Raw genomic sequence first — 13,473 nt, 5'->3', positions numbered from 1 at the left:
TAAAGTACAGATACTCAAAAAATTTACTTTAGTACAGTTAGGGTTGCCAACTGTCCCCTATTAGCCGGGACATCCTGTATATTGGGCTAAATTGGTTTGTTTCATACAGGACCTCAATTATATAATATCTAATAGTATATTGACTATTAACTCTTGTAAATACAGCAGACTGCACTCTACAGATCCTAGATCAGATAAAACCACAGTGGATCATGTGCCAATTACACCTGCAAAAAAGTGTGGAGAGGATTTTCTCTCTGATGGCCATTAAAAATGATCAGACTCAAGAACAAATGCAGCACAGAGCGGATCAAAAATGAACTTCAAATATCTGTAAACTGTGACTTGTCATGTAAGGACTTCTCTCTGTCTGTGCAAAAGGATGAAAGACTGCTTGAGTCAGTCAAGAGCAGCAAAAAGTATCCATGGGAAAAGTAAATTTGGTGAGTCACACTCCTCTTTTGCATTATTTTTTTCTTTTGCCTGTTTTTGATGTAAAGAGCCACATTGGGGTTTCTTTGAAGTTTATACATATGAGGTTACATAATGATAATCAGAATATTTTGTTTTTCTCTTAGATGAAAATCTTTCTTTTAATCGTCATATTGAGAATCTTACTAAAAAACTGAGGGTGAAGTTGGGTTTCTTTTACAGAAACAGACGCTGTTTTTCCTTTGCTGCTCGTAAAAAGCTCATTCAACCAACCTAGGATAAAGGATGATCTGATCAGCTTGTGCACATGTTTTAGAGCTTAACACTGCTAATTTATGAATCGATGTATAATACTTGTCACTGTATGTTTTGTCCTGTTCTATTTGTGAAACTTTTTATGCTGCTGTCTTGGCCAGGACTCCCTTGAAAAAGAGACTTTGTATCTCAATGGGACTATACCTGGTAAAATAAAGGTTTATATATATATATATATATATATATGCTGAATTCACACATCATGCTCACACCACCATGACACCATGCACCTGTCCCTTATTTAGTAGTGAGAAAGTTGGCAACCCTAAGTAGAGTACTCAAGTAAATTTACTTTGTTACTGTCCACCACTGCATGCATATTTCAGTATCTCTTTGCGACACTAAACATAAGTAGCAATTTTATTCGTAGACACAATAAGGTGTTTTTTGAAGAAGACAAGAACTTCTATATTGGTCACACAATCCCATCAAACATCATCCCAATCGATGGCGCAGACTACTCTTTCATCTCGCTGGCGTGACATCATATAGCCAGACATCGGTTCAGGAAAAGGCAACCAATGAGAGCGTGGTTTGGTTGATGGACGCGCATTGAACAGCCAATAGGAAGCCTCGGTTGGTCAGGCGGGGGCAGGATGAGCATTGACAGGTAGAGATGTAGGAGAAACATTTCCTATCATCCTCTTACATGAACAGTTGCTGGACTGCTGTGGATTTGACTTCTGGAAAAGTGAACGTAGACCTCTGCACCTTTAAGCGGATTTCTTTCTACAAGGCCGGGGATCGTTGGTGTTGAAAGGAAGCCGCGACAATGTCTATGCATTTGTATGAAATGAGCAGTAAGCTGTTCGGGGACACTGTTGGGAAGGTGAACGACAACCTGACTTCCATAGTGCTGGCAGCCTCTGTGATCACTCTCACTATTGGTTATATTTCTAAGTTACTGCTTACACAGTCAGCTGACAAGGATAAGGTAAGTCAGCTAAGAGCAAAAAGGTCTGTTGTTGAAATGCAAAGTCTGTGTCTATATATCATCCAATCATTGTGTTTCTTTGTTGCAGAATTACCCTCCTTTTATTCCCTCAAGCATCCCATTCCTGGGTCATGCAATTGCTTTTGGAAAAAGTCCTATTGAGTTTCTCGAAAATGCATATGAAAAGTAAGTATTAGAAACATAAACATAATTTAATCCTTTAGTTGATATGTCTGCAGCTGCTTTAATTTTTAAACAGTCATTCAAATATTTTTAAATCAATACTACTGAAATTCCACTGTTTCAACTTTATAGGTCATACAAAAATCTTGAAGTTAAATTCATCAAATGTTTTTTTTTGTTTTAAACCTATTATAAATTTGAATTTATTTAAATCTCTTACTCTGAAAACTTCTTTTATTGTCCTTTTAATGCTTAATGATTTACTTATCCATTTTATTTACTTATCCATTTTATTTATTTATCCATTTTTATTTATTTATCCATTTTTATTTGTTTTATTTATTTATTTATCCTTGAAAAACCCCTCAACGACGATTTACTGGTCTTTTGTCACACCACTTAGTTCTGTTGAATTTACATGTATTCTTTCTAACCTCTTGCATTGCATTTTGCTTTGCATTGTTAAAATTCCTCCTCACTGTTGTTTGAACCCTGTTATTTGAACCCTGCTTTGTTTGTCAAAGCACTTTGTAAACATTTGTTTTTAAAGGTGCTATATAAATAAAGTTATTATTATTATTATTATTATTATTATTATTATTATTATTATTATTATTATCACCACAAGTTTTTGAGTAGGGCTGAGGCCAAGCATATAAAGAAGTGAGACTTAAAGGTCCTAAAAGCTGAAATGAGCAAGTCATTTGGAATAAATATAAGTTGGACTTACTTTATCAAAACTATGACAATTTATTTTGTCCTAACTTGCTTGCACCCCTGCTGTTCTTCCACAGTATGGCCCTGTGTTCAGCTTCACCATGGTGGGGAGCACGTTCACCTACCTGCTGGGTAGCGACGCAGCCACACTCATGTTCAACAGCAAGAATGAGGACCTGAATGCTGAGGATGTCTACTCCAGACTGACCACCCCAGTGTTTGGCAAAGGAGTTGCTTACGATGTCCCTAACCCTGTGAGTCCTCCTTAACTGTGGGATTGGTTTATTCACAGATAGAAAAGAGCAAAATTAGAGTAGGGGATAAGATGAAATTAACTACTTCTGGAAATAAAAAAAGTACTGTAAATAATGAAAGTTTTTGTCAATATGATGCAGATTTTTCTGGAACAAAAGAAAATGTTGAAGACAGGACTGAACATTGCTCACTTTAAGGAACATGTAAAAATCATCGAGGCAGAGACCCTTGAGTATTTTCAGAGATGGGGAGACAGCGGAGAGAGAAGTAAGACCTTTCAAAAATCACTTGAATGAAACATGAATATCAGAAAGTAAGCATGTGAAACAGTTTTTTTTAGAATGTTCAAGTAAAGTTGCGTGAATCCTTCCTCTGTTTCAGACCTGTTCGAGGCTCTGTCTGAGTTGATCATCCTGACAGCAAGCAGCTGTCTTCACGGTAAAGAGATCCGCAGCATGCTGAACGAGCATGTGGCTCAGCTCTATGCTGACCTGGACGGAGGATTCAGTCACGCTGCCTGGCTGCTGCCTGGCTGGCTGCCACTGCCCAGCTTCAGGTAGGATCGCCGCCATAGGATGAAGCTGAGATTAATTTCATTAAAATGACTGTCATCTCATCCAGAAATCTTACGACAAGAGACGTAAGCACTTAGGAAACAGTTCTGTTGAGGTATTGAAGTATAAAAAAATGAAACAAAAATGTAATTCTTTCTTAGGAAAAGGGACAGAGCACACAGAGAAATCAAACAGATCTTCTTCGAGGTGACTCAGAAGCGCAGACAATCTGGAGAAAAAGTGGACGACATCCTGCAGACACTCATTGATGCCACCTACAAGTAAGAAAGCTTCAATATCCAATGATCCACTGCACCATATTTTCTAACTTGACTTACCTCCCTTGTTAACCTCACGTTACTGTGACAAATAGGAAAAGTTATACAGCTTCAGAGCAAATGACATGTCTAACAATGACTTTATCAACCCCCTCAGAAATGGACGTCACCTCAATAACGATGAGATTGCTGGCATGCTGATTGGTCTCCTCCTGGCCGGTCAGCACACATCCTCAACCACCAGCTCCTGGATGGGTTTCTTCATGGCCAGGGACAAAGCCCTGCAGGAGCGCTGCTACGCTGAGCAGAAAGCTGCGTGTGGAGAAGACCTGCCTCCACTCGACCTCGATCAGGTGAGGCCGGGTCACATGGAGGTCAAAATACAAGAATAACCTGATATAACTTATACCAGCTTGCAATCCAGAGTGGTTTTCCATGGCTATTCTGATCCACAATCCTGAGACGTTTCATTTCAATCACATATGTGCATCCTGATGAGCTCAGCAGACAGCCTTTGGTGAAGATGAGTTGTAGATGTGCGTCTAACATTGTCTTGTCTTTGCCTTCAGCTGAAAGATCTGAACTTGTTGGAGCGCTGTTTGAAGGAAACTCTGCGACTCCGTCCACCCATCATGACCATGATGAGGATGGCTCGCTCTCCTCAGGTAAGAACACTGAAACACCACCTGATCAGGCTGCTCAGCTACTTTTGTCTCGCTTAGATGTCCTGAAGTAGAAGATGTTGTCTTGTACTTTGTTTTTCCTTTTTGAATTTGACATCAGCAGCTTTTTTTATTTATTACCATTTGGAACTCAAGTCCTCTTCCTGTTGTCTTAGACTGCGGCAGGATACACCATCCCTGTGGGTCACCAGGTCTGTGTCTCCCCAACCGTCAACCACCGACTGCAGGACACTTGGGCGGAGAGGATGGAGTTCAACCCTGACCGGTACCTCAATGACAACCCAGCTGCCGGAGAGAAGTTTGCCTATGTGCCGTTTGGAGCTGGTGAGTAAATATAAATATTTCACTATAAACTATTTCAAAGAAATGTGACCAGATCTGCTTTTGCCATAAACTTAACTTTAGCCCCGTTTCCACCAAGCGGTTCAGTTCGGTTAGTCTTGGTATGGCACGCATTTTGTAGCGTTTCCATTGACTAAAACCGGAACAGGTCCCTAAATTACCGAGCCGTACCGTCCCACTTTTTGGTACCCTTCTGTTGGGGTGCCAGACACATGCAGACTTTCCTCGCATTTTTCTTCTTTGTTGCATTTATTAGCGGGGTACACTGTGTCGTGCTGCCATGACGTCACGCTATCACGTAGCTGACGCAGCTATTGGCATCTGGCTTACACGCCGCCCACCAAGTAGGCCACGGTTGGCTGTGTAAACGCAAGGATCAGGCGTTACTGATCCGACCCGTACCAAACTGTACTGATCCATACCAGACCGCTTGGTGGAAACGAGCCAGATGATATAGCATAAAGCACATTACAAATAATAAAGAATTTCAAGTTCAACATGTTTCTTTGTCTGCACCTCAGGTCGTCATCGCTGCATTGGGGAGAACTTTGCCTATGTCCAGATCAAAACCATCTGGTCCACTTTACTGCGCATGTACGACTTTGACCTGGTGGACGGATATTTCCCCACTATCAACTACACCACAATGATTCATACGCCTCACAACCCCGTCATCAGATACAAGAGGAGGACACAGTGATGGAGAACCCTGGAGGAGCAAAGACACGAGGAAACCAACATCAACCAAGTGAATGAAGAGAAACTCTTGTCTGACTTCCTGGGACTTGAATTTAGGAAGCATTTCCATAAATGCACTTTGCTCTGCTCAAATGTCCACATTTTTGCTTTATTTTCCTGATTGTCAACACCAGAAGATTAATTTTAAAACCGTCTATATGAGTGTGACTTGAACACGGATGTTAATGTTCACAATGTGAATGCTTCAAAATAGAAATGTGCCTTGAAGGTGGGAAACAAAAGTTTTATTCAGACAGAGCAAGCAGGGGCTTTTCAGGACTCACTGTTTAAAAATAACTGATAGTAAATAATGTTACTCTTATATGAATATCAAAATTTCCCTTTGGGGATTAATAAAGTACATTCTCTATGACAACTAGATCTGTATACTGTGTATGAAACAGTGACTCAGCTAAATGGACATTCACTGAGTGCCGACACCCACAGCCAATTATCCTGATTTTTTTAATGGAATCCAAACCTGCTTGGTCTGTCCTAATCCGATTTAATTTGCATATGTCAAGGTTGGTTGAAATTTAGACTGGATCGTTTTTTGGGCCCAGGCTACACTTGTCCACCAAGTTAGATTAAAATTTGGCATGTATATTTCACGTAATTCTGCTGACTGTACAAAGAAACACCAACAAAAGCATAACCTTTTTTCTGTGGAGTAAAACTAGCAAAACAGCTCTCATTTGATATTGCAGTAAGTCCAAAGGAACAGAGAGAATCAGCTGTGATAGGATGTGACAAGTCTGTCACAGATTCAAAAAACAAGAAAATACTAAATAAGAAGGTCAAGACTACAAATGCTGTAACACTGAACCCACCAGAACAACCAACAAAAAAAATGTTCTTTCTGCTAGATGAACCATCACCATAAGAAGCCTCCCACTTGATCCCTGTTGAGTTTCAGTGCATTCACTAAGCTGAAGAGAAAGTCTTGAGCTCTCAATGCACAGGTTGTTGATTTTTTTTTTTGTATAGCTATCATCTGATTGTGTTGTTTTGTCTTTTGTCTTCTTTCTGTTCTTGTGTTCAAGAAGACTGTTGATCATATTTAGGGTTTGCATTCATAACTTACCTCTTTCAATAAAGAAGCTTAAAACAAACCTTCTGGAGTTCATTTACTCAAATAATGTAAGACATGTTTGGAGGTACCTGTGGTTCAAGTTTATCTTTTAGAGCTTTTTGCCTTTATGTTGAAAGGATCGCTTGAGAGGGACAGGAAATGTGTGGAGAGAGACAGGGAAAGACATGTTTGGAATTGATCTAACGACTGGTACTACAAGGAGTGTTACGTCTTTACATGGGGTGCCTGCTCTTTACCTGAGCTAAAACAAGACCCAAATGATTTCAAAATTGAATCCTCCAAAAGAGCAGCTTCTTCTCAGTTCTGCCACTGGGGTGGACAGCACCAGTGGCAGAACTCCATCTGAAAAAGAGGAGTCTTTCACTTCAGGCCTCAACATAACAAACAGAAACATAATGTTAGGATGCCAGAGTAAAGACTGCTGGTTAGAACAAGGTGTTCGCACATTTTTTTGCCAGAGGTCGCCACAAACACCAACTTGAGCACTATAAGCGTTTTTTCGACCGCAGAAAACTTTACCCTGGAACTTTACCCCGGAACTACATGAATTTCAAACAGAGGTACCAGGGTCTAAATTTAGTTCAGGGGTAGATAATCTCCGCCCTGAAAAGCCCCTGCTTGGGGGGGAAGTAATTTTCAAAGGTCCTGGGACTTTCGGTTGAACGTAACAGTGTTTGTGGAGTTTACACAGTTGTTGAAACAAAGAGGGAGTTCCTGGGAATGCATACTAGTTTAGTTTTTTTTTAAGATTTCAAAATAGTATTTAAAGGTGCATTTCGACCAAGAGTTCCGCGGTCTTTTAGCTACTTAGAACTACTTTCCCCGGAACTAACAGGTTCCTGTGCCCCCATTGTTGTCAGCGTTTCGACCGCGGGCTGAAGTCCCGGGTAGATTGTCCAAATCAGGCCAATGACGTATTTTGAAATCTTAAATAAAAAACTAAACTAGTATGCATTCCAAGGAACTCCCTCTGTGTTTCAACAACTGTGTAAACTCCACAAACACCGTAACGTTCAGCCGAAAGTCCCAGGGCCTTTGAAAAGTACTACCCCCAAAGCAGGGGCTTTTCAGGAGGAGATTAACAACCTCTGAACTAAATTTAGACCCTGGTTTCTCCAGTTGAAACGCATGTAGTTCAGGGGTAAAGTTCCTAGTTCCCGGGTAAAGTTCCTGCGATCAAAAACTGCCTTAATATAATTTTCTATCTCCATACGTCACTGGCCTGATTTGCACAATCTACCCGGGACTTCAGCTCGCAGTCGAAATGCAGAAAACAATGGGGCACAGGAACCTTTTAGTTCCGGGGAAAGTAGTTCTAAGTAGCTAAAAGAACTCTTGGTCTAAATGCACCTTATGTTTAGACAACATTACTGCCTGACAATTAAAGACATTGAATGCCTCACCTAGTCCAGCAAAAGGCATTCGCTTTCTTCTCAAATGACAGGACACCCTATTCATCTTTATCTAGAAAATAGTTCCTTTAAAATATTTCTCATTGATTGAATACATGGAATAAACAAAAACACATTTTTTTTTTCAAATAAGTAGTCCTCTTTATTTCAGTTTTTGACAAAATACCCAGAAAATTCAAAGCTCCTACACTTTACAAAATACGTTCTCTACAAATGTCCTCTGTTGTCTGTCTGGCCTAAACAAAACACAGTGTAGTGTAGAACATCCAGCAGCAGCCTCCTCAACAAGACACCCAAACATTCTCTACATAACGCTCCACCCATACCACACAAACATATAAATTAATCACAAGTCTTAAATTATTATTAGACAAATATACAGGATTGTAGCTCATCCACAACAGAGAGGCAGATTCAATTACAAACATAGCTGTTTTTCAAGTGCTGGCGACAAATAGCCTGAATACAACATGTCGTACACTAATATAAAAATGGGTTTTGGTCCACATGAAGACAAACAGTCCACACCTGACGGATAGAAAACAGCAGAGCGCTCAGCACGAGAAAAGGCAACTGAGTTTATTCAAGCCAAAGTGTCTTGACGGCATCTATCTTCTTAAGCCAAAGTGCAATTGAGCGTACGAAGAAGCACCTGTGGAGAAAACAGAAGTTACGTCACTTTAAATGAGTTAAAAGACACAACTGGATATATTTTGATACTGATAATGAAGACAATCACATCCTTGTTAAAGTTAAGGGCTTTTTAAATAGCAGAAAAAATGATTGATGCACATATTTAAAGGAAACACAGCCCAGTTTTACCTCTTATTCTTTGCCAAACTGCCAAACTGTCCTAAAAAGCGCTGACCAATGAAATATTTAGAAACATTGTCTAATAAAAAAGTTTCATGACGCATCTAAAATATAGATGTAACCCAGCTGATCTTGGTAGAAGTTTTTTCTTGTTTACTTGCTACAAAAAAGTATCTTAATTGTGCTATAACATAATTCTATGCACAGTTTTTACTGTAGTATAATGCAGGGGTTCTCAAACTTTTTGGGGCCAGGGACCCCTTACAGGTGAGAACATTTTCCAAGGACCCCCTCATAATTGTAACATAGATTTGCACTCTTAGATGCCCTTGGAACTATTTGTAATGTAAAACTTATCAATCTAAATACTTCAGAACTCTTTAATTTGAATCAAGTAAATACCACTTGTATACTTTAAAACAGAGGGTCATTTTATTCCTTGTGGACTCAACATGACAGAATTTATACTTTTCCACTGGAATGAAGTCTGAATGAGTGATACGTGACAGATTGATGTGAGTGTCACAATCATAACAGTTTCTGTTGGCCCAAAGATAACTAGGGTGGGAGTAATTGGCACAATATGTTGGTTTCATTGGCGCAAATGGTCCTCATCTGTATACATGCTGTTTTTTAATGACAGAACATTTTTATAATGTATTAGAAAGTATTATAATTCATTTGCAGACCCCCACGCTATTGTTCGCGCACCCCCAGGGGTCCAAGGACCCCACTTTGAGAACCACTGGTATAATGTGTATAAAGGGCGACGGGTAATGTGTGTCTGTGTGTGCGTGTGTTTCACTTTTAACACTTGTCATATTAACCTAGTCTATCACATCCTGACCGGGGGACCTAGCATATCAGTAAACATTCCACCAATCATAGGCTATTTGGAGTTATTCTGAAAATTATGGCTACCTGGTGTTTAATTCAGACAACAAAATTGACATATGAGGCTTATGATGCCAAGACCAAACATAGAATAGTGCTGCATGATAATAAGACAGTGTTTTAATGATCTATTTGGCTGACATGACCTTTGACATTAGCCCTATTATTGAGTGGGATTGAGAGAGCTAGCGCACTGCAAACTAAATCCACTCCTTCCTCCGTCACTACAGGGGTGCCCCAGGGCTCTGTCCTGGGGCCCCTCCTCTTCATCATCTACCTCCTTCCCCTCTGTAATATCTTCCGCAAATTCAACATTCACTTCCACTGTTAGGCAGATGACACCCAGCTCTACCTCACCACTAACCCCTCGTCCACTCTCCCACCCACCTCCCTCACTGATTGCATCTCTGAAGTAAAAACCTGGTTCACCCTAAATTTCCTTACACTAAACAGCAATAAAACCGAGGTTCTCCTCATTGGCACCAAATCCACTCTATCCAAATCCAATAGTTTCTCACTCACCATTGATAACTCCTCCGTCTCACCCTTCCCCCAGGTTAAGAGTCTGGGTGTCATCCTTGACAGCACATTATCCTTTCAATCACACATCAATAACATCACCAGGACTGCCTACTTCCATCTTCGTAACATCAATCGTCTTCGCCCCTCCCTCACCCCCCACACTGCCGCCATCCTTGTCCACAGCCTTGTCACTTCCCGTCTGGACTACTGCAACTCTCTCCTCTTCGGCCTCCCTCACAAATCCCTCCATTAACTCCAACTGGTCCAGAATTCAGCTGCCCGTATCATTGCCCGAACCCCCTCCATCCACCACATCACTCCTGTCCTCCAACAGCTCCACTGGCTCCCTGTTCAGTTCCGCATTCAGTTCAAAGTCCTTCTGTTAACATTAAAGACCATCCACAACCTCACCCCCCCCATATCTGTCCGACCTCCTCCATGTTCCCACTCCCTCCCGCTCCCTCAGATCCTCTTCCTCCATACACCTGTCTGTCCCCTCCGCCCGTCTCACCACTATGGGGAGCCGAGCATTCAGCCGCTCTGCTCCCCGTCTCTGGAACTCATTGCCACCTCAACTCAGAAACACAGATTCTTTCCCCCATTTCAAATCACAACTCAAACATATCTGTTCAAAACCGCTTACTCCGTCTGACTCCAATTGCACTGTCATTTTGTTATTGTTTCTATTTTTTTCTTACCCCTTGTTAGTTTATATTGTTTTCATTTCTGACTCTGATTTTGTTTCCTTTCATGTGAATTCGTGTATGTATATATTTCTATCTGTGCGGTGTCCTTGAGTGCCGAGAAGGCGCCTTTAAATAAAATTTATTATTATTATTAAACTGTAATTAGCTTCTTCCGCGTGCTTCTCCCCTGTTGATTTAAGCATTTATTAAAGCAACAGTGGCCGTTAGCCTTCCCAATTCTCAGCCTCATCTGCCTCCCGTGGTGTGTATAAATGACTAGTATGATGTACAGGGGGATCCCCAAGTGTGATTCGAGGGGTCGCGAGAAACAAATGGGGGGTCGAGAGATAGCTTCCAGAACCTTTTTTTTTTCTAAGTTATCTAAAAATATTTATTATTTTTTATCATTCATTTTTGTTTATTTCCTTTTTGTTTTGTACTGTTAATTATTATTATCATTTGTGTTTTTTGTATCTATTTATTTTTTCATCTCTTTTTGGTTTTGTATAACTTATATATAATTTATTACCTTGTGGTGAAGAATAATACTGAAAATATACAATATGAAAAGTTGAATGACAAAAGTTATCTAAAAAAAATGTAAATTTTGTCCATTTATAGTAAAAATATTGAGAAAAATTGTCGCTAAACTTGAAATAAAACCTTAAAAAAAAAATTTAATGAGTTTTCTGCCTTTCTCTGTTGCCAGATGACTCCTAAGTTTAGAGTTAGTGAACAATGTATTATCAAAAGCATCAGTAGCAGTAGGTTAATTCGTAAAGGCACAGGAAACACAGCCACATGCTAATAGAGGTAGGCTAATTTCTGCAGACCAGCTAAATGAAGCCACCATTAAATCACTTTGAGGGACAGTGGGGGTCGCGAGACTTTGGGGGTTGCAGGCTGAAAAGTTTGGGAACCCCTGATGTACAGAATATCCACACAGTGTGTTTTACCTGATGTCACACTCCCCAGCCTCCTCTGCAGCGCCTCCAGTCTGGAGATGTAGTCTGTGAGCGCTCGGTCGGGGTCGTAGCTCTGTAGGTGGGAGCAGGTGAGAGCTCCGGGGTCTCCAGCCATATGAAACCTAATTAACACAGACACAACAGCCTATCAATAACACAACCAATGCAAATCTCGCTTCATATTTTCTTAATCAATGAAAAAAAAAACAGTCAATGATCAACATGATAATAATAGTGACTGTTGGTTGCACCTGTGTTGTGTGGAGGAGACTGCTGAAGCTGATCTAGGAGACTCCCGTCCACTTCGCCCCCTGCTGCTGGAGATTCCTCCTCCTCCTCCACTTCCTCTGTCTCTGTACATCTCTACACTGCCTGGGTGGAGATAAGGGGAGTCTCTCACCTCTGTACCTGAAAGAGATGTAGGAATAATTGATTTAGCAAATCATCAAAATGATTTTCAAAGTGCCAACAAGCCAAAACAAGACACTCTGGTTACCTAATGTTTGACCGTTCTTGTTGATGCTGCAGGAGCCTGATGAGCTCATCCCCGTCGCTTTGTGCCATCGCTTGACCAGGAAACGCATCCTGGAGAGAGGATATGTGGAGCTTAGTTTGGGAAGAGTAAAACAAGTTCGGGTGTGATGTTACATGAGATCCAGCTGCATACCTGGACAGGGCGATAGAGACTCGCACAGCAGAGCGGAAGCGCATCAACCCCCGGCGGCGCTGGTTGAGGGAGTCCAGGTTGGTGATCGACGGCCTGCCTCCCATCCTGGTTAGGAGCGACAGTGTTGCCTCCTCACACTCCTGGAAGCCGCCCAGCAGTAACAGCAGATACTTCTTCTGGTAGATCAGCGCTTGCGGGAAGCTTTCTGACCTCAAGTAATTTCCCGTACATTCTCTGAAGACACAGAGAGGAGGAGGATCATGAGCTGTTTGAACAGAATTGTAATCAGGACTCCTCTAGATGAAGTGAAATATATTTACCTTCAGTGCAGAATTGTCAGCCTCAGGACCGCTTATCTCTCTCAGGGTTTCACGTCCTGAGCTCTCCCCTGAGTAGGGCACCGGGGCTGGGACTGATGTTAAAGCTTTCTCCAGACGGGACTCTATCTCTGGTCCAAGCCTCACGCTCCTGATGAGAGCAGCAGACCTGTAGAATCTGTTTTGACCCTCCTCTCCCTCTGCTGAAACTGCGGAGGAATAAAAAGAAAAGAAAAGAAGCAGTTAAGTCAAAGTAGTCTTAATAAAAGACAAGATTTTAAAATCCCAATCTTCACTCACACTGTCGCTAATCCCGGACCAGCCTGTCGGTATCGTCCTGAGCTCCTCCATCCAGGCGCAGCGTTGTGGTTCCTCAGGTCGTTCTTCTCTTCAGTCAAACGGCTGACGAATCCCGTCAGCTCGGCGTTCTGCCTCAGCAGTCGCTCGTCAGGGAGTTGGAGGAGCTGGAGGAGCTTGAGGAGACCTCCTGCCAGCAGGGAAACACTCTGCGAGGGAGACATGCGAGCCGGTAAACACCCATGTGTGGTCACATATGGAACCCCGACAGATTAGAGACGTTGGGAAATAAACAAACAGCTGATCTGAGCTCATTAGCTAAGACATGATTGAACTGATCAATGTTGTAGAGCTAGTGTAGAGTGAGCACATTAGG

General features: G+C 41.5%; 2 protein-coding genes across 2 annotated transcripts in view; one reads left to right on the top strand and one right to left on the bottom strand.

Moving 5' to 3' along the window:
* Nucleotides 1-1,328: 1,328 nt before the first annotated feature.
* Nucleotides 1,329-5,810, top strand: LOC117828561 (lanosterol 14-alpha demethylase). Its single transcript, XM_034705768.1, is given in 10 exon segments — nt 1,329-1,681; nt 1,770-1,871; nt 2,659-2,835; nt 2,977-3,103; nt 3,218-3,392; nt 3,552-3,671; nt 3,826-4,021; nt 4,238-4,333; nt 4,507-4,675; nt 5,215-5,810. Coding segments are annotated over 10 exon segments (1,503 nt in total). The 5' UTR covers nt 1,329-1,519; the 3' UTR covers nt 5,394-5,810.
* Nucleotides 5,811-8,495: 2,685 nt separating this feature from the next.
* The window catches only part of akap9 (A kinase (PRKA) anchor protein 9), an 88,226-nt gene continuing 83,248 nt past the window's right edge, over nt 8,496-13,473 (bottom strand). The window contains 9 exon segments of the mRNA XM_034704938.1: nt 8,496-8,588; nt 11,808-11,938; nt 12,068-12,224; nt 12,313-12,401; nt 12,484-12,701; nt 12,703-12,717; nt 12,804-12,854; nt 12,856-13,009; nt 13,101-13,311. Of these exon segments, the coding sequence (XP_034560829.1) occupies nt 8,545-8,588; nt 11,808-11,938; nt 12,068-12,224; nt 12,313-12,401; nt 12,484-12,701; nt 12,703-12,717; nt 12,804-12,854; nt 12,856-13,009; nt 13,101-13,311 (1,070 nt within the window). The 3' untranslated portion in view covers nt 8,496-8,544.

The sequence above is a fragment of the Notolabrus celidotus genome, chromosome 16 (genome assembly GCF_009762535.1).
Source record: "Notolabrus celidotus isolate fNotCel1 chromosome 16, fNotCel1.pri, whole genome shotgun sequence".
NCBI classification, from domain to species: Eukaryota; Metazoa; Chordata; class Actinopteri; order Labriformes; family Labridae; genus Notolabrus; species Notolabrus celidotus.
Note: the sequence above shows the minus strand (reverse complement) of the source record. Positions and strands in the feature narration are given on the sequence as shown.